Consider the following 20,434-nt stretch of genomic DNA (forward strand, 5'->3'; position numbering starts at 1 on the left):
TGGTGTCATCAATAAACATAAAATATGGCATTGGAACTGTACTTAGCCACACAGTCATAAGTGTAAAGCAAGTAGAGCAGGGGGCTATGCACTGCCTCGTCGTATACCTATGCTGATGGAGATTGTGGAGGAGATGTCAATCCAAACTTACTGGAGTGTGCAAGTAAGGAAATCAAGGATTCAATTGCACAAGGAGGTATTGTTAGGATAATTCTACTATTCCTGAAATCAATCCAGTGAACTTTCACTACATGCTCTGTCACAAGTGCATCCTTGGGCAGGAAGTCCAGAATTGTAATTGGTATTCTAGATGTAGTCTCTTCTCATACTCCAATCATTTGCATTTGAGACCATCGTAATGTGTTGCTTGCTAATTACTTTCAGTGATTTGTATACAAAGATATTGGAAATCTCCTACCTTTAATTCTCTCACCATTTTAATGAAAAAATGCCATTATATTTGAAACCAAGGTTAATGACTTCATTTCACATTATATTCTGCCTGCCACATGTATGCCCATTCATATTGCCTGTCTTTATCCCCTTTAGTTGTCTGTATCCTCCTCACAGCCCTTGGCCATCTAGCTATATTGTCAGTGAACTTTATATATTATACATGATCACCTGATTGATTAATATAGAATATGTGGGGCCCTAGTACCAATTCCTGTGGTACTCCACTTGTTATGGTCTCTCATCCAGAAAATGACCCGATTGCATATGGAAGTCTAGCAATCTACCTAACCCTGCAGGACTCTTCAACCATATGATAGCACATGGGGCTAGAGTGAAGTAAGTTGTCCTTTACATATTCAACATACAATAAAGTACTTTTTAAGTGTAGTCAAATGCCAGTGCTTGTTTTAAAATCCATTGCACTATATAATTCAAACACTCTGATTCATTTTGCCTGAAGCTATTGTGAACCTTCATAATTTAAATATATTATGCTGGTAATAATGTAAATTTTATGGAAAACATTTTAATGATCATTGTATCCTTCCTTCTAGATACTAACTTGATTAACTTAAACAGTGTAAAAGGCTGTTTTGGGAATACTGTTTTGCTCAGTTGATGTTTTCTTTATTATAACAAAGTCAGTGGATTTTGTAAATGCATTTATTTCCAGATACATTTGTATAGGGAATTTCAATTGTTTGTCTCTAAATGGCACACACTGGCCTTCATTGTCCAATGTGTAGACTATATTTTAGATGTACAGCAACAACTGGTTGTTGCATACATAGGAACTAGTTCCTACACTGGCAATATAACTGTATTTAACTGTCCTTTGTGTCAGCACCTCCCAATAACTGAGCAATTGCACATCTTTTAAATACCTCCATTCAAGGTACAATTTGTTAAGTCAAGCTGAATTAAAATAAAATACGTTCAATCTATGCTAATAAATGGGAATTTCTAGTAAAGTGTATTTACCTGCAGAAGAAATTGCACTACTTTATCAAATTAGTAAGTATTACTATGTAAATACATTAATTAGTATAAAATATTGGAGGAACTCACCAGTTCAGGCAGCAACTATAGAGGGTCGACATTTTGGGCTGAGACCCTTCATCAGGACTAGGTTTATGAAATGGTGATGTCCATAAGTAAATGATTTGCTCTGGAACTGTTTTAAAAATAAATAAGTAGTAATAGCATGAACTTGCATTGAAGAATGGCCTTATGCTCACAGATGGCATGACAAAAGCAGTTCCCTATATTATTTCTGTGAAACCAATCTTGAGCAGTTTATGAAAATTAAATGATAAAATAAATGATGTCTGCAATCCCAAATCTTAAAAGTACCATAATTTCTCTTTCATACAACATAAACGGAAATATGGTAAAGGCCATTTGGCCCTACTCATTTATGTGTACTTCCTTTCCAAACTCCAGATAATCTCTCAATTTCATTGTACCTCAGGGGAAAAAATCTTTTGATTGCTCTGAATATTGAATATACTCTGTGATGAGCCTTAGTAGACCTCTTCATTTCTTTCCTGATGACCAATCCCTTATTTTAACCTCGTGTTCCCTCACTTTAAACATCTCAGTTAGGGAAAGCATTAATTCCACATCCAGCCAATACCCAGGAGCATTTTATTTGCTTTAATAAGGTTACGATTTGGTTTTCTAAACTCCTTTTTAAACATGAGTTGTTGCTCATTTTTGCCCGGTCTTTACATGATAATGCAACCCTCTCCCAGGAATCAGTGCCTCTGACCCTTCTCTGTACTTTCAAACTAGTACAGAATATTCTAGTTATGGTTGCATGGGTTAAATATATTTGGAGCAAGAAACATCTACTCTTGTACTCAAATGGTCTGCAATAAATGCTAATGTGCCATTTTCTTCCCTAATTGCTTGTGGCACTTGCATGTTAATATTCAGTAAATGTGCAAGAAACCTAGGCCCCACCACACATCAACACCTTTATGTTTCTCACTATTTGAAAAGAATTCAGCTTTTTTACTTTTCTACCATCTGTCTCATCAGGTTTACACACTTCAGTTTTTCAATTGTCATTCCTGCATTACTGTTCTGGATATTTTAATATGGAGGAGAGTCTGTATTATACAGGTAGTTTTCTGCAGCAATGGCAGTAAACTTCAGTTTGTCTTATATTGAAGATGCTTTCTTTAGGGGAAAAAACAATTACTGTAAACTGTCTTTTATCTGAATCTTTGTGGTTATTAAAATCTTGATTTTTTTTTCTTGAGTTATCTGGTGATGCAGTCCTTATCATCTTTGTAGAACTGTGCATAGTTAATTTTATAATGACATATTGCTCATATGATCTGACAGCCTACACTGTAAAATTGTGAGGGGCTCCTTAAACCAACAATCTGTGTGTTGTCTGTCGCCTTATAGTCCGCCTGATGTTTATCTGGACTGATGGCATTAAGACAACTGGCCGTGGGCTAGCAGATAAAATGAGGTTCCAGCTAATGGTTGTGTTCTTCCCCCTTCTTGATTAGAGTAGAATATTAATCTAATTTATTCTCAAATATATCCAATTACTGATTGAAATATGGAGAAGGTGTTGGAATAGACCTCCCACCTCTTCTGGAAAATATTAGAAGCAGTTAACAACCTACCTATCCATTATCTGTAATTAATATATTTTGAGGGGTCAAGTGTTAAATTAAATTCATGTGCAATAGAACAAATACTTTGTACTTAGAAATCCCAATATTCTGAGTGAATTTGTTTATATGGATTTGATTGCCATACTTTTAATAGCAAAATTGTACTTTGAAATTTTATTTGTTGTGTTTTTTATCACATAATATATTCCTGATTTGAACCCACACTTGGCATTTGTCTTAGTTCCTTTATTAGGAAATAGGAATTCCAGAATTACTGCAAATGTCTGAATAATAATAGCAATCATAAATCTCTAACTCTCAATCCTGTAACAGAATTTAATGATGTTCCAAGGTTTTCCACTAATGGTATACTAAATAAAATATGTCTCAGCAATGTAATGAGTGCATGATTTGCTGGCCCTACTTTTCGGCTCCAAGCCAGCAACAGTCCTGACAGTTGTGAGGAACTGTTAATGAGTGCTACCTGTGTTCTGCTGATTCTCTGGTTTGCGCATTCACTTGCCATCTGCTTAGAAATTTTATTTTAAGGGGGGGGGGGTGTCCCTAACCAGATTAGCTGTATATTTTCTCATTGTGGACTGTCATGAGTGGCTCTAGGCTATCTGGAAAATGGCAAGCAAGGAGCAGGACTGATGTTTGAACTAATTAGACCTACTTGCCTGTTTAGTATTGAGGGTTACATCCCAACTGTTAATTTCTTGAAGAACATTCACTATGTGTTATTAGTGATAGCACATGGGTCAGTTTCTGTGAGTTGTGCTCTTTTTCCTATCGTATATCTATAAAATTGGCTGCAGGCTTTGAATGTGTTTCTCTCAGTTATCAAAGAATGGAGTCAAATACGCTAAGTTAGCAGTAATTTTTAAAACAAAGTTCTCATTGAAAAGTACAGTGAGGGAAAATGAGTTCCACCTTGATCATACAGACAGTGTATATAGGCCAGAGCTTCAGGCAGGACAGGCAACCATAGGTCACTTCCTCTAATCTGTTTTAAATATGTGGAAATCTGAATGTAGGTAAGACTTGTTCTTTTTGATTATTATCTTTTACAATATATGTAAAATATATGATGAATATATTCACAGTTAACCATTGTTTCTCCTTCCTCTAGTGAGCACTTGTCCTGTTCCTTCACATTTTTCTTGCATGGGGATAGTAAGGTCTGTACCAGTGTTGAAATAAACCAGCACCAACCAGTGTACCGTCTGAGTGAAGAGCATGTTACTACTGCCCAGGCATCCTCCAATCCCTTCCAAGGTAGGAAAAGCAAATTTGTGAGAACTTTCAAAGGAATGGTCCCTGTATGTTTGTTGGTGAGGGTAAAAATGCATGGCTAGGTCAAATTCTACTGAATGTAGATACAGATGTTACAGCTCCCATCATAATGTCCTTGTGGATAAAGGCAGCACCTGTTTACTGTCAACCCATACTGGCAAGGGTGTTGCAGTTTTACTGATAACTTGCTTGACGTTCTGGAAATATTCCCCTTACTCCTAATGGATAACTAATGATCTTGTGTAGCCTTGATGGGATACATAAACAAGAAGTGAACAATTATTCTTGTCTGTTTTCAGAGAAGAAAGTCTGAATGAGCGTCTTCTGCACCACATTGAGATAATTCGATGTAGTCATAGATGAGGGAATATATATTTTTGAAAAAGTTTAAGAAAAAAAAACTTATTTTAAGTGAATAGTAAGCTAACAATGTAATTTTATGATTGTTTGGTCATTTTAAATGCCCCGTATTACCATCCACTTAGAATATTTAATTTGTATTCCCTAAAAGATGTATTGGTTTTTGAGTACTTGTGCAAAGGAGATATTTCCAAATTACTATTACTACTCCTAATCAAAATTAAGTTGTTGACCTGACTCTGAGATTGCTGAAATATAAATTTTGCTTTTAATTTAGCAACACTTCTGTAATTTATTTAAAACAATAATTTTTAGTGTGTCTTTTGGCCTACTTCATTGTAATTCTGTAGATTCATATTTATTTCCTCTTGCTCAATGTGTGAATAATCTACGTCTATCCAATTCTATAACTACTGAAGAGCCATATTTGTATGTGTTTGCAGTGATGCATCAATTCTTTGTTTTTTAGTTTTTCCTCATATTGCATCATTTACCTCTTTAGGAAATGGGTTGTATATATGCTCAGGAACTCACGACAAGTGCCCCATTGGTTTTACCAAATAGTCACATTATTTATGAGTGCTCAGCAGAAGGGAAAGCAGGAGGCCATTTAGCCGATTTGGTCCAGGTAGGCTCTAGGGGAGCCATCCCTTGACAGAGAAGATTTTCCTGTATTTTGGTAGTGCAGTGGAACTAAAGGATCTGAGAACACAGATCCATGATTTCTTGAAAATGGCACCATAGCCAGTCAGTATTATAAAGGAAGTTTGGCACGTTGGCCTTCATAAATCAAAATATTGAGTACAGGGGTTGGGAAATTATGTTGAAGTTGAATAAGATGTTTGTTAGGATTAATTTGGAGTATGGTTTGGTCAACTACTCTAAGGAAAGATTATCAATAAGATTGAAAGAATACAGAAAAAGTTTGCAAGGATGTTACCGAGACTTGAGGACTTGAGTTGTAGGGAAAGGTTGAATATGTTAGAACTTTATTTCTTCAAGCATAGGAGTTTGAGGGAAGATTTGATAAAAGTATATATTAATTTATGGGGGGGGGGTGAGGCTTTTTTCACTGAGTTTGGGTGAGACTAGAGATGGAGGTCGTGGCTTAAGAGTGAAAGGTGAAATGTTTAAGGAGAATCTGAAGGGGGGGCTTCACTCAGGCAGTGGTGAGTGTGTGGAATGAGCTGCCAGTGGAAGTGGTGGACGCAGGTTTGATAACATTTGGGAGAATGTGGATAAGTGCAAGTGGGAAGGTTATAGAAGACTATGGTGCTGGTTTGGGTTGATGGGACTCGGGAGACCCACAGTATAGCACAGACTAGATGGAGCCAATTACCTGCTTTTGTGCAGTAATACTCCATGATTCCATTTTACTCAGCATTTTGTCTAATTAAAACTTTCTTTTACTGCTCTGTTAATTTCTCCATTACCCAAGTTCTGCATCATGGTACTATTTTTGACATTTGTTTCCTGTCAGAGAAATGGTGCAATCCAAAAGTGACTTGGACTGTTTTTGAGACTGCTTCAGTGCATTCCACACAGATTACTTTTATTTCATAATGGGTACTGCAATTCATAGATCCAAGTTTATAAAGCTGTTTATTTTTTGCTGAACTGGAATTACATCCAAGAGGTAAGTGTATAGCTTGCCAATTCAGTAACATTGACAAGTTGTATTTTGATTCTTCCAGTAATCCTCAGCCCTTTTGGATTAAGTGGTACTCTGACAGGTCAGTCATTCAAGCTATCTGACCCTCCCACTCTTAAACTGATAGAAGAATGGAAGCAATTCTATCCAATCCAAACTGGCTCAAAGGAAACCACGGACGACAAGCAGGAAGAGTTAGATTGGGATGATGACTCAATAGCAGCTGTAGAAGTCATTGTCGGTAAGTAGAAATAAAAATGTTGCAATCGTTTGAATTTATTCAGCTTTATGTAAATTGGAAGAATATAAGTAAGTTATGAACTGATGAAGGGGTTATCAGCCTAACACCCTTTCCCCTCACCACAGTTGCTGCCTGTCCTGCTGTGTACCTCCTGTTTTTATAATTTTTTTGCCAGTGAAAGTTTTATCAAGCCAAACAATAAATCACCATTTCTCTTGGAAAAGTGTTCCTTCAGCAGTGCATAATTTATACTTCACAGCAGTATTCGGGGGAAAGCCTAGTTGGTAGAAATCTGCCTTTCATTTTCCTGAGAAGTTTCTCTGATATTGGGTGGAATATAGAATCAAGAAGTTAGTTTATAACAGAGAGTGATGACACATACTGTGCTTCATTAATTCTTTTCTACAGAGTATTGACTTGTATCCTTATTACTTTTATCTTGGAAATTAATTGTCTATAGAGATATAATTATTTTGTTTAAATTGTTTGAATTTTGTTGTTGGTTTTTGTCTTTAATGTCCATGTATCATTGTTCACCGAGATCTCTGAAGATGAAATGTTTCCTCCTCTCATGTAGTTTGGCTGTATTAGACTGTTGATTTAGATATTTTAGCACTTCTAACTAGAAGTAACATAAAGCAATAGGTACTGATATTTTTGGTGATGGATTTCTGAGTATTGAAAGGTGACAAAAGCCTAAATTTTGTTATTGTCCTGAATTCCCATTCTGCAGTTAACATTGAATAAGACAATAAAACTTATAGTGTGAAAAAATTGTATTTGTAAGAAAGTATAATCTATCAAAAGTAAATTTGCATTTATATTGTGACTCAGGTCAATAAGGAAATGGTGAAATTATTAAAGAAACGTTATTTTATGTGCATAGTTTGATTTTTTAAAAATCAATAATATCTATCCAGATGTCAATGTGTCTTGAACTTAAATTCCTCTGAGAGCAAAACTCCTGGGTCCTGACTGCATCTGAGTATTTGTGTGCTTCACAACTAGACTTGTCAGGCTAGCTGCAGGGGACAATGTTTTCCCCATCTGAGGAGACTACGAACAGAGTTCTCAGTTTGCGAATAAATGATGGCCCTATAGGACTGAGATGAGAAGATTTATTTTCATGCTAACCGGTGGTAAATGTTCAGTATTTCTAACCCACATGGCTGTGAGGGCTTAGTAGAATTTATAAAAAAGAGGTTGTTTGACTTCTGCATGTTGAGAGAATCAAGGGAAATGGAAAAGCACTGAGGTTGCGGAACGGTGGAACAGACTCAATAGATAGACTGGCTAGCAAGTGTTCCTCCACACAGGAAATTTCCAGACTGTGGTAGGATGCATGGAATTAAGCAATATCTTAGTTTGGATTAAAAGCTGATTAATGGGAAGAAAACAAAGAACAGGAGTGAGTGGGTCAATTCAGGTTAGCAGTCTATAATTAATGGGGTACCAAATCTTCACAATCTACATCTGCTAGATATTGATATGTTTTTAGCTGTTGGAGGAATTGAGAATATGGGCTTGATCCATGAAAGTAGAAGTTGAGCCACGAGATTGTCTAATGGCGGAGTGGTTTGGGTAGATTGAATGGTGTCATGTCATGCCTTACATTCAGTTGAACTTGCATTGAAAACTATATCAGAAAGTATATGATAGGAAAAAATTAGATCTTTCAAGGACTATATCAAGGACAACCAGAATTGCATTCATGTAAGATTTTATTCCAACAAGACTGGATTCTGGTTTTAACAGGTGGATGCAAAGAAGCCTGGTTCTTGTGGACCAAATGTTTGATGGTGAGATGCTCAAATCTTCCTCCCAACTCTAAACTGAATTTGATCTTGTATCAAATGACTTTTATAGATTCCTCCAAATTAGACATTGCCTTACGTCACACAAAGAATGGAACAATATTAAAATGCAGCCAAATACCTTGGAAAAATTTTGGATAGAGATCATCATGGGTAGGACGCAATCCCAGAAAATTGTATTGTGTGTATATAAAAAATACACCTGGATACAATGGATAACACATTAGATGTTAAACATAAGTGGGAATTGGAGGTAAATACCATAATAGAGGAGGAAGAGTGGGAGAGGTTTTGGGAGTCATGGCATAAGTGCTTGAATAGTCCCAATTGGAGGGAATTTGCTTGGAGCATAAGGTTGAGGTACTTTAAAACCCTGTTAGTAATATTATTATACGCAGAAAAAACAGCAGACTTTACTGGAGAGGCTGTGGCCTAGTGGGAGATATTGCACATATATTCTGGAATTGTCCCAAATTAAGGGAATTTTGATACAAGGTCACTGAGGAAATAAGATGGATTTTATATACAAGTATACCTGTTGAACCTTGTCATTTAATTTTAGACAACCTCCCGCAATCTGCATTAAAGAAGAATAAACTACACATGTTAAGACTCTTGATTCTGATTGCTCATAAAATGGTGACTGTTAACTGGCTTAAATCTCACCCACCCACTTTGGAACAATGGATACAGAGATTGAAAGAAGTGAACTGTATGGAAAATATCACTGCCAGTTTACAACTGAAAATGGACTTCTACTTGGACAGATGAAGCTCTGTTATAGTGTACCTGTCACAGTGAAAGGCCCATACAGCGGCTGGTAAAATGTAGGACTTGAGTTGACTAACTGAGGACTGTGATTTTATTTAAAATAGATGTAAATCTACATTGAGGGGTGGTGTAAATTATGTAGATCATGTGTATGTTTGTGTTTGTATGTGATTGTATGTATGTGCTTTTTGTTTCTTTTTCCTCTTGCTGTTACTCTTCTATCCCAGTATTGTTAATACAGGTATTTTATCATTGTGTAGTGAACTGTGGACTGATAGCCGATGCTTGTTTGTAGATGTGTATTTGTTCAATAAAGTTCAAAAAAAAAGAAAGTACATGATGCAGTCAGGAACTGTGGGAAATCACAGTTGAAATAATGTTCTTAAGATCCATGGCACAGCAAATTAATCTAGTGTAACAGCCTAACCTTGGCACACTGTGGCCGTACTGTTTGTCGCTTGGTAAATTTACTGTAGCAATCTGGCAGCACCCACTCAAATCTATGATATGTTATTTGGAGACTTTCTGAACTTTTACATCACCTTAATTTAGGAATGTAATGTTCCTTCATTGTGGAACTAAATCTCCAGAACTACCTACCTAAAACAACTCTAATTTCACATTAGATTGCAGGATTTTAACCTTCTCAAGGATAATAAGGAATCTGCATTTAAGCACTCATCCTTCCAGGAATGCTCATGTCCAATGAATGAAGTAATAACAGCTGCTTTTTAAAAATTATTATTAACATGCACTGTTCTACTTGCAGCTGGTGTGCGAATGGTGTATCCAGCGTGCTTTGTCCTGGTGCCTCAGCCTGATGTCACGACAACTGTTACAAGCAACACCATTGGATCGTCACATTGCACAGTTGCATATTCAAGTGCCCACCAAGTGCCTGCCCCAGTGAGGGATCCCGCCATTTCCTCTGTGACCTTGACTCCTCCCACATCACCAGAAGAGACTGAAACAGGTAATTGGGAAATTTATTGTTATCAATGCTGCATTGCCACTTTTGAAAACAGAAATAAAGTAATTGCTTAATTAATTACATCCTTAACTGAATAATTTTTTTTTATTACCAATAATTGCAGCTTCATCGCATTTTTTTGAAAAATTTTGTATTTTTTTCAGTGATTTTCTATGACTGCCAGAAAGAGGCAATTTATCTCTTTGTTTTTTGTAAAGAGATGTCCAATATAATACTAAACCCCAGCACTCTTACCCATTAATTCTACAAAGCAGCTCTTTTCAAACACACACTTGATTACCCTTAAAAACTCAAGATGGAAACTAAATCTGCTGCCCTATTAAGTAGTGTCCTTTCTGTCCATAAAATCATCTATGAAATGTTTTTGCTAATTTTTAAAAATTATACGTTGGTACTTCAGTTATCGATCTATTTACTAGAGGAAAAAGTTCTCATGTGGATATTCCAAAGTCATTCAATAATTGGAATACTTCCACCCTTCTCTTTCGGTAGAAGTGACAGAACTGTATGCAGTCTTCTAGCTGATACTTAACAGAATCAGGTTTATTGTCACTGACTTATGACATGAAATTTGTTGTTTTGCAGCAGTAGTACAGTGCAAAGATGTAATATTACAAATTACAGAAGTAAATAGTGCAAAAAATTAAGCTGGTATTCCTGGACCGTACAGAAATCTAAAAGCAAAGCTATTTTTGAGCTATTGACTGTGGGTTTTCAGGTTCCTGTACCACCTGCCAGATGGTGGTAACTGGTAGCTTATTTGGAGATACAGCATGGCAACAGGTCCTTCTGGCCAAATGAGCCTGAGCTGCCCAGTTACACCCATGTGACCAATTAACCTACTAATTACTACGTCTTTGGAATGTGGGAGGAAACCCACACGGTCATAGGGAGAATGAGCAAACTCCTTTCAAGCAGCGGTGGATCTGAACCCAGGTTGCTGGCGCAGTAATAGCATTATGTTATTCTCTACACTACTGTACTGCCCAAACTTTCTAGTTTTCTAGAGAGAATCTCTAGAAAATCTGCAGATGCTGGAAATTCAAGCAAAACTCAAAATGCTAGAGGAACTCAGCAGGCCAGGCAGCATCTAGGAAAAGAGTACAGTTGAAGTTTTGGGCCAAAACACTTTGAACCCTGCAGAGTTCCTCTAGCATTTTGAGTGTTTCTAGCTTTCATCTTGATTATCCCCATTTATAAAGCCAAGTATTCTTTAGACACTCTTACCAGCTTTCTCTTCCGTATAGCTATATGGCATGAGGTCCAGCTTTATTATACCAAAATAATACTAGGTAGGTGAATGCTGCTACAAGTTGCTTCTTCCAGTGTAGATCACTGTAGTTAACCACATTACTCTGAACTCACCATGTTTTGCTTTTGGATGCCATCCTGTTAACAGTTTGATTTGCAAAATTTTCCATCAGTTCCTAATTTCAGAATTGCAAATGCTGTGCATATAACTGTATAGTGAGGAAAACAACTACCGCTGACCCCTCAGGAATCTGGCGCATTCTTTCCTTCCCCCTGTCAAAAGCATTTGCTTACTGCTATTTGCTTGTTCCTGTTATCAATTACCACAATCTTTTAATACCATAAACTCAATTTTTCCAAAATGTCTGGAAAAAAATGCAGATTCTGTAAATCTAAAATGAGAACAAAGTGCTGGAAACACCATGCAGTTCAGATGGCATCTGTTTTTTTAAAAAAAAAGAGAAAAGTTAATCAGAACTGTCAAAAAAGAAGTTAGTTTAAATTGGTATGTGTATGCTAGATCCTGCCTTCATTTTGTACTCACCACAAACATAATAGTTTTGTGACAGCACTTATACAAGTCGCTCATCTTAGACGGCATTCACAGAACATGTTTTGTACATGTTGACCTAACATAAACTTTTGTGCTCTTCAAAGACTCTGCTAATTTTGACTTTTGTCTTTTCTAGCTGAAACTCAATCCACTCAGAAATGGACGAAGCTTACTTCTGTACCTGAAGGATTTAATATAGAGAATTCTGGGCATGGTGGGAAGATCCCCAGAAAATTAGCCAATCAGGTCGTAGAGAATGTGTGGCAGGAATGCAATCTCAACAGAACCCTGAAGAAGTGAGTACTTTATTAAACTAAGCTGAGCAGTGGGCTATTAGGTCACTGAAACTTATTCTGTGCATAATGTGCTTTATGGTATTACTGGAAGTTTTGGAGCAAAGAGATCAAAGGGATGTCTGTCTCTAATTTCTTCCCTTATTTCAGTTCTTTCTGTTGACAGAAATGCTGTTTTGAGGTTTATCAACACCAGCAGCTGAAATCAAAATGCTAAATTTTATGCCATACTTGCAGAGGATGGTATATCTTTCACATACAAGGAGCAAGTAATTTGACTCATTTTCTTGTAGTGGTCACTCATTTAACAATTGGAGAAACAATGTTTCTTGCCTCTGGCTGCAGGCTTGAGGTTAGATAGAACTGGGGTTTTGAGACTACAAGATGTATGTGATGTACAAGATGGGGAGGTAGTTGTTACAGGGACTGTGTAACATACTTGAGGTTATAACAATGTCTATTTTTTGTTCAGAGATGAAAGAAAGTATTGAATGAAAAATACTATCTTAATTTGAAGCTGTATTTATAATATGTAAATGAAAGTTGGTCAGCAAAAAAGAAAATTCATCAAAAACATTCATTGCGTGTCTTGTTTATAGGGAAAATCCTTAGTTAATATCACGCCTTTGTTAATATCACCCCAATTTATTGCCTCAGATGCCAAGCTTGTTAGCATTTCATTCCAACTGCGATAGTTATAAATCTACTTCAGATCAGCTACTGGGAATTCATTATTGGTTAAGAGGGCATGCTACAAAACTCTTACGTTTCTTGTTTAGGACTCACTGAAATCCTGGAAACAGCACTGATTTAAGATTCCTTTAATTTTGGTACTTAAATAATCCTTCATAATGTTTTGTGAAGATTAAGGAATCTACTATGTATTTAATTTTATTTTTAAATTAAATTAAAGCCAGTTCTACAACTTGGCAGTATAATTGGGTAATTTAAAATTATCTATTTATTTGTTATTAATATAATACATTACTACTGAATTTTGACCTGAAAGTAAGCAACAAGAAAAAGCTGTCGATGCCAAAATTCAGTTTTGGATATTTTTTGATACATTTATTTTGCCAAGGATTGTTAATTAGATAACATTAACAATGTCAAGAAGGTGTCTAATGAATTGTACATTGTATAGTCTACCTTTGGCACAGTTCTTTACCTATTGTACTTGCAACCCAGCCTGCTGAAACACTTGCGTATTTAACTTGTGTGATTTTTCGAATTTATGATGCGGTATTCCTGATGTTGATGCTTTGTGGTTGCAGCATCCAGTACTCTGTATCCAGCACCATCATTAGCATAACCCATATCCCATTGTTGCTATTACTCCTAATGTGTTCCTTTAAAGAAAGTGATAACTTCAATGTGGAAAACTAAGTTATTGGACCAGGTAAAGAGTGGGATGACAGTTGCAGCATTGGCTGTTTGTTAGTGGTGAACAAGTCAATGAAAGGGTTTATCTGTGAGAAGAAGGAAAAAGAGACCATAGCATCAAGTGCGCCAGCCTGTGCCAAAGTAACTTACTGAGTTAGTGTCACAATATTAGTGAAAATGCAGCAAGTGTCAAACCTATGGATTGAAGGCAAGCATAAGAAAAGTACCAGTGAAATACTTGAGCAGGAAAGCCAAAAGTTAAATGAACATTCTTCATATAGTGGAGTATTCTTTAACACAAGCCAAAAATGGCTTGGGCGGTTTCCTCTTCACAAACGGAAACAGCGAGGCTGCATCTAGGGATTGTAATGGGATGAGTACATCCTGTCAAGCTTCTAAAATTGAGGAAAAATTAAATTGACTGGAGCAGGACATTAATGCAGATGAGATTGTGTTGTGGTGCAGAAAGACAGTGGCAAGAATGTTTTTTGTTCAGAAAGGATTGAAAGCATCAAGGTTGAAGGAAGCCTAGGATAGACTAATTTATTTTAAACAATTCTATGGATCACATGGTGAAGCTGTGTTTGCTGAGCTGACTGAAGAAGCATGGGGGTGGGGGGGGATAATCCTGTTGTGTCGTTTTTATTAGCAATCAAACATAAATGCCTGGGTCACTGCTCATTTATTGTGTATTGGTTCTATAATTGCTTCATTCACAAAACTGAAAAAGCTATTATTTAAGGTTCTGCTGATCATAGACAATTTTCAGGTCACTCATAGAATTAGTACTTTGCTTACTCTGATGTGGAGATTGTGTCGTTACATTGAAGCAATATTTCTTTCTTCTAGCCTTTGAACTGGTGTTAATAAAAACGTTATGCCAATTAAACCTTATAATTATATTTTTGGCCTCATTAGAAATGCGGTGGATGCTGATCCTCACTGTAGTGTTATTTAGTGCTGGAAAGAATGCAGAATCACTTACTATAACACATTAAAGAAACCATGGATGAACTAAAGCCACATTTTGGCAAAACTTGCAGAAGGAAGTTGCCGGTGTCTTCGTCAGATTTTCTTCACTTGGTGGAATGATGAAGCACCTCATAACTCTGGCCTGTTAAGTGGGGAAAGGAGGTTTCAGTGGTATTGAGAGAAAAAAGGAAGTGGATGGAGGCTGACAGTGAAGTACTCAATGTAGCAGGCTTGGAAGAAAAGGTTAAAAATGACGAATGACTGACAAAATCAACTTTTCAATGTGCAAAACAGCTAAATCAATTAAAGTCCCCTCCACGTAGTGAAGTCATAAAATTAAAAGGGAACATTTAGCAGCAGTAACTCTGTGCCAAAAAAAATCTTGATAAGAAGACAGCTGTCTATCATAATGTTCTTTAATAAAACCCATACAAGATCACCACCACCACCACCACCATATCTCACCACATCCACCACCATTTCTGCCTCTACAACGATGCTGTAATGGAAGATTCTCTTCATTATATCATATTAGAATGTTTACAAATGGTGTGTTATTATTACCCTTTATATTCTGTGCCATTTTGACTTCTGTGCTTGTATAAAAATATTTTGAAAGGTTTGGAATTTGTAGCTGTTCCTAGAATCTATCCTTTGTGGGAATTAAGAGTTTGCTGTAGTTCCAAATGTCATGCAGTCCACTGGTATCTCATTTAGTTGATTGATCTTTAAGTAAGCGTAGAATAGTTAGAAGTAGTGGTCATCAAATTCAGAGGTTTTCCGGCTGATTTTTTTGTGCCTCCTCCTTACAGATGTGAGCTTTCAACTTTCGTCTTAGTGAATCGCAGCGTGCAAGTCTATAGCAGAACTGACATTTGAGCCTGTCTCTTTTCAGTCTTAACTACTTATTCTTTGCTAGGTTACAAGCTTGAAAAAGAGCAGAAAGGGAGTAGTTTTTAGTCAAGTAAACCCACTTTGGAATAATTCTGTTTGTTTAAAAAATAATTGGAGTTAAGTGTAGCTCATCCTTTATTTGATTTTGGAAAATGCTTTATATTTAGAAAAGAAAAGACTGACTTCTTGAATTTGTCAAATGAAGCATCGGTGGGCATACTTCGGGTTGGTTTCTTAAAATTGCTGAAATGAAGTGGGGTTCATACTTCCTACTTCTTTTTTTAGAAATGTATACTGGTCAAACAATATACACATGGGGAAATCCATTTATAACAAAAAGTGAGTTTTAGAATTCATCTTCTGAAAATGTCTGTGACCCGTCTGTTGATTGCTATTTATTTTGTTTTTTGCAATTTTTAACCTTCTGGAAAGCTAGTTGAAATGAAGTGATATCCATAACTAACATTATTGTTTGTCATTATTCATAGTGCATGCAGTCTTTGTAGTGGTCCATTAAGGTTCTAATGTGAATCTTATAATTTTGCTACTGAACATTGGTTGCCAAAGAATTGTTACTGCAATGAGCGGTAACTTCAATTGAAAACAAAAGTTGTGTTTCTGTGGATGTTACTTCTTTGGAGGTTCTATGTTTTCCAGAGGTTTGATCTATTTTGCATTATTTTCCTGCTGTTGGAAATTTCTGAAGCTTGGCTTTCTACATTTGGTAATTCCATTCCTGGAATTACAAGGAGTGGAGTTGGTAGGTGAAAGTTAATGAAGGGAAATAAATTGGAACCTCAGAAAAATAGACCAGTTGCAGTGTAATTAAGCTGGAAAGATTACTCTATTAGTGACTGGAAGCTGCTCCTGAGTCACCCAAGTCTCAAAAATTGGTTGATGATACATTTTTTCCTAGTCTACAGCTTCTCTCTGGCTACATTATAGTAGTCTAATAGATTTTAAAGTAATTTTAGGTAAATCTTCAATATTATAATTGATCAAAACCAAACTTATCACTTCCAGGCGAAAGTTTTCTACTGTGAATGGCTGTGAAGAAGATGCATCAGACAAAGAGACATCCTGGGATTTTGTTGAAGCCAGGCATAGAGTGAATTGCAACTGTTCGAGGTACAGAAATATTACTTAATACATGCATGTTTTAAAAGAAAATAAGAAAAGGACATTATCCATCAAAAATACTGATATTTCCTAATATGTAATTTATATATTTTTAACAAATTAAAAAACTACACATGCACAGATTCTTAAAAATCTGAACATAGTGGACCTGCTTAGTTTCTCAGCTATGAGAAAAGATGTCTGCCATGTTGAATAGGATTCTTCAGGTCTCAGGTCTTCAGGTTCTGATGTTCAAAATAAATTTATTATCAAAGTATGTACACTATATACAACTTAGAGATTTGTCTCCTTACAAGCAGCCACAAAACTAAGAACCCATAAAAAAAAGACCAAGTGTTGCGAATCTCTTTCAGGATTTTGAGTATTTTCTGTCTTTTATTCTAACCTGTTAACCTTGCTGATGTATATTTTTTCAAAATGCAAAGTGATATGACTGTGATAGTAGTTTTGTTCTAGAGGCTACTAAATTGGCTTTATTTGGGATCTTTGATGTTTCCCAGTAATTGGCAGTACCATTCCGAGTACAGCTGTATTTAAATCATCTGAACAGAATGTTAATTTTATCATCTTAAAATGAAAATGTCAGTGACTCTTTTACGTATATATAAATTTTATAATATGGAATGTGTGTATTTTAAAAGGAAGATGTGGCATGCCCACTGTGTTCAGCAGAATCACACAGAATACAATAAAACAGAACATACCAAGCAACAAGTCCTGTTCCTCTGTCCCACCCACCCATGCACATCCTCCAACCCCAGGACAGGTGGTCTGTGGTCTCCAGTGTCCAGCGGACTTGTGGATTCATGGGCATTGGGGGGCCTTCATCTTTTCCAGTGGACTCTCAGAGATTCAGACTTGGGACTACGGTCACTAGGCTTTGACTTCTGTACTTCCAATTGACCTTCAGGCTTTGATGTGGTTTACTTTGATGTGGTCAATCATCTCATCCTCAGTACATAACTGCATGAGTTCCTCGGGGAGATGACCTAGGCTAACCACCTTCAGCTGCTTCATCAATGACTCTCCTTCCGTCATAAGGTCAGAAATGGGGATGTCCGCAAATAACTGCACGTTGCAGAACACCTTTCGTGACTCCTCAGATAGTGTAGCAGTTCATACCCAAATGCAGCAGGACCTGGACAATATCCATGCCTGGGCTGACAAGTGGCAAGTAATGTTCGGGGCAGGCAAGTGCCAGACAATGACCATCTCCATAAAGAGAGGCTCTAAACATCATCTCTTGACATTCAATAGCATTACCATCACTGAATCCCCACTATCAACATTAGTATTCCAAGAAACAAAATTAATAATCATCCATATTGACAATATTTATTACAATTAACACATAAGGTTAAAAAAAAAGATGAACTCATGAATCTGGAAGAGGAAAGTAAGTTCAAGGAGAAACCGGAAGTCATGACACTGCAACCATTTTTGTAGTTTCAAATAAGCCCATGATGTAAAAAAAATTCCATCCATTTCTGGGCTTGAAAATCTTCGAAAACGTTCAGACAGCTTTACAGGAAGTAGACGATTAATATACTCCTCCTCTATGAAGTCCATGACTTCAGCAGACAGGTGGTAGGTCTCCCTCATACTGCTTGCATGACCCGGTGATGATGGCTCTATCAGTTTGACCAGAATATCTTCAACTGGTATCCTTTCCACCTGGTTTCGGATGGAAGCATGTGTTGGGCCCATGAGGTTGGAAAAACTCCACTTGAACATCTTGATGATGAGTATCCACAGTGACAGCCTTTGCTAACCACTATTTTTGGTCATAAATGACTGCAAGCCAATCTTCACAATTAATGACACCAGCAGGTATATCTGTCATAGTCCGTCAGGACCACTGTGGGGTTCCTGCTCCATTTCCTCCATCAACAATGCCAAAGGCCCTCTGTTCTTTCCCACTTGTGGTAGGGCCTGTACCCTGACATGTGTATTTTCAGTCAACTGAAATGTTGTTGGGCAGAAACACTGGCACATCTGTGCCTCACTGCAGAAACATGACAATGATCTGCAATGGATGCTGTTTCGTAAGGTATGACCTGATGGATTTTCCTTGTTGCTGGTACAGGTTTTAGTGATTGCGAATTTCTCCCAACCATCTCATGGAAGATCTTGCCACCCACAATGTCATTCCCCTGTAGTACAAGGCTGTCTGCAGTCCTTTTCACAGTTCTCTCAATGCCATCTGGAGCTCCCTTCTCGTGTGAATTGGCGAAGAAGTTCCAGGTTGTTCTCTGGAAGCCCAATGTTTTCACTGACATCTTCAACATCTCCCTGAGCAGCGCCACCATTCCAACGTGCTTCAAGGTCACCACCATTGTCCCCGTGCTGAAGAAGTCTTCAATATCCTGCCTAAATGACTACCATCCCATTGCACTCACATCCATCATCATGAATTGTTTTGAGAGGCTCATCATGAGGCATATCAAGACCCTGCTGCCCCCCTCACTGGACCCCTGCAGTTTGCGTACCGTCCCAACCGCTCAACAGATGATGCCATTGCCACCACCCTCCACCTGGCCCTAACCCACCTGGACAAAAAAGGCACATACTTTGAAATGCTGTTCATAGACTTCAGTTCAGCATTCAACACAATCATCCCTCAGAAACTGATTGGAAAGCTGAGCCTACTGGGCCTGAACAACTCCCTCTGCAACTGGATCCTAGACTTGCTGACTGGGAGACCTCAATCAGTCCGGATCGGGAGCAGCATCTCCAACACCATCACACTGAGCACGGGGGCTCCCCAGGGTTACGTGCTCAGTCCACTGCTGTTCACTCTGCTGATCCACGACTGTGCTGCAACTCACAGCTCGAACCACATCATTGAGAGGTCTCAATCCTTTTACTTTTTTTTAACCTACAAACACCCCCTAATTGATCTTTTTATACGTATTCTAAAGGAGTTTAAACATATGAAATTTTTTTCAACTGATTGAATCATTTTCAACTCGCTGAAATGTCTAGAGCAAAGGAATCGAAACAGACGAAAGAACCGTTAACTTTAGAAGCAATTGTGAAACTTATGGACGACAGACTTGAAAAACTGGAGAGTAAATTAACCTCAAAGCAATGAAATTTTAAAGACACTTGACTCAAAACTTCAAGCACTTACACTGGATTCACAAAAACAACAAGCATTTTAGTTCTTGAAGAAGCCACTCGCCAGGGAGATCGCATAATTGAAACTTTGCAACAACAGCAAGTTTCGACTTCTCAACAGATGGATCGTTATAAATCTAAAATCACTGATCTTGAAAATCGCTCTCGAAGACAAAATCTCCGGATAATTGGGGTTCCGGAAAAATTTGAGAACGGCGATCTCACTGTATTTTTCTCCAAATTTTTAATGGATGTGTTTGGCTCAGAAGTACTGGATTCCCCTCCAATAATCGACCATGCACATCATGTTTCTCGTTTTCATTCAGATTCAAGTTTGAAACCACGACAAGTAATTCTCCGGATCCATTATCCTCATACCAAAGAGCGTTTGATTCGGGCTGCTCGGAAAAAGGGTATGATCAGCTTTCAAGATTTTAAATTCCGTATTCTGGAAGACTATAGTCCCGAAGTTTTAAGGGCAAGAATGGCTTTTAAATCGGTTATGTCAGAAATTCATCAGGAAGGCGACAAGCAAGCGCTGTTATTTCCAGCACATTTGAGAGTTACTCTCAATGACGGAACTTATCAGCTGTTCAAATCTCCAGCGGATGC

At 37.4% G+C, this 20,434-nt stretch overlaps 1 protein-coding gene across 2 annotated transcripts in view; it reads left to right on the plus strand.

Annotated features, from left to right (window-relative positions):
• The window catches only part of med13a (mediator complex subunit 13a), a 192,705-nt gene that overhangs the window by 81,812 nt on the left and 90,459 nt on the right, over nt 1-20,434 (plus strand). For both annotated transcript variants that reach the window (XM_059973634.1, XM_059973636.1), the window contains exons 5-9: nt 4,225-4,370; nt 6,443-6,640; nt 9,995-10,198; nt 12,157-12,316; nt 16,586-16,690. In XM_059973634.1, coding sequence (XP_059829617.1) covers nt 4,225-4,370; nt 6,443-6,640; nt 9,995-10,198; nt 12,157-12,316; nt 16,586-16,690 — 813 coding nt within the window. The remainder of the gene's footprint in view (nt 1-4,224; nt 4,371-6,442; nt 6,641-9,994; nt 10,199-12,156; nt 12,317-16,585; nt 16,691-20,434) is intronic.

Source organism: Hypanus sabinus, chromosome 6 (genome assembly GCF_030144855.1).
Source record: "Hypanus sabinus isolate sHypSab1 chromosome 6, sHypSab1.hap1, whole genome shotgun sequence".
In the NCBI taxonomy this organism is placed as follows: domain Eukaryota; kingdom Metazoa; phylum Chordata; class Chondrichthyes; order Myliobatiformes; family Dasyatidae; genus Hypanus; species Hypanus sabinus.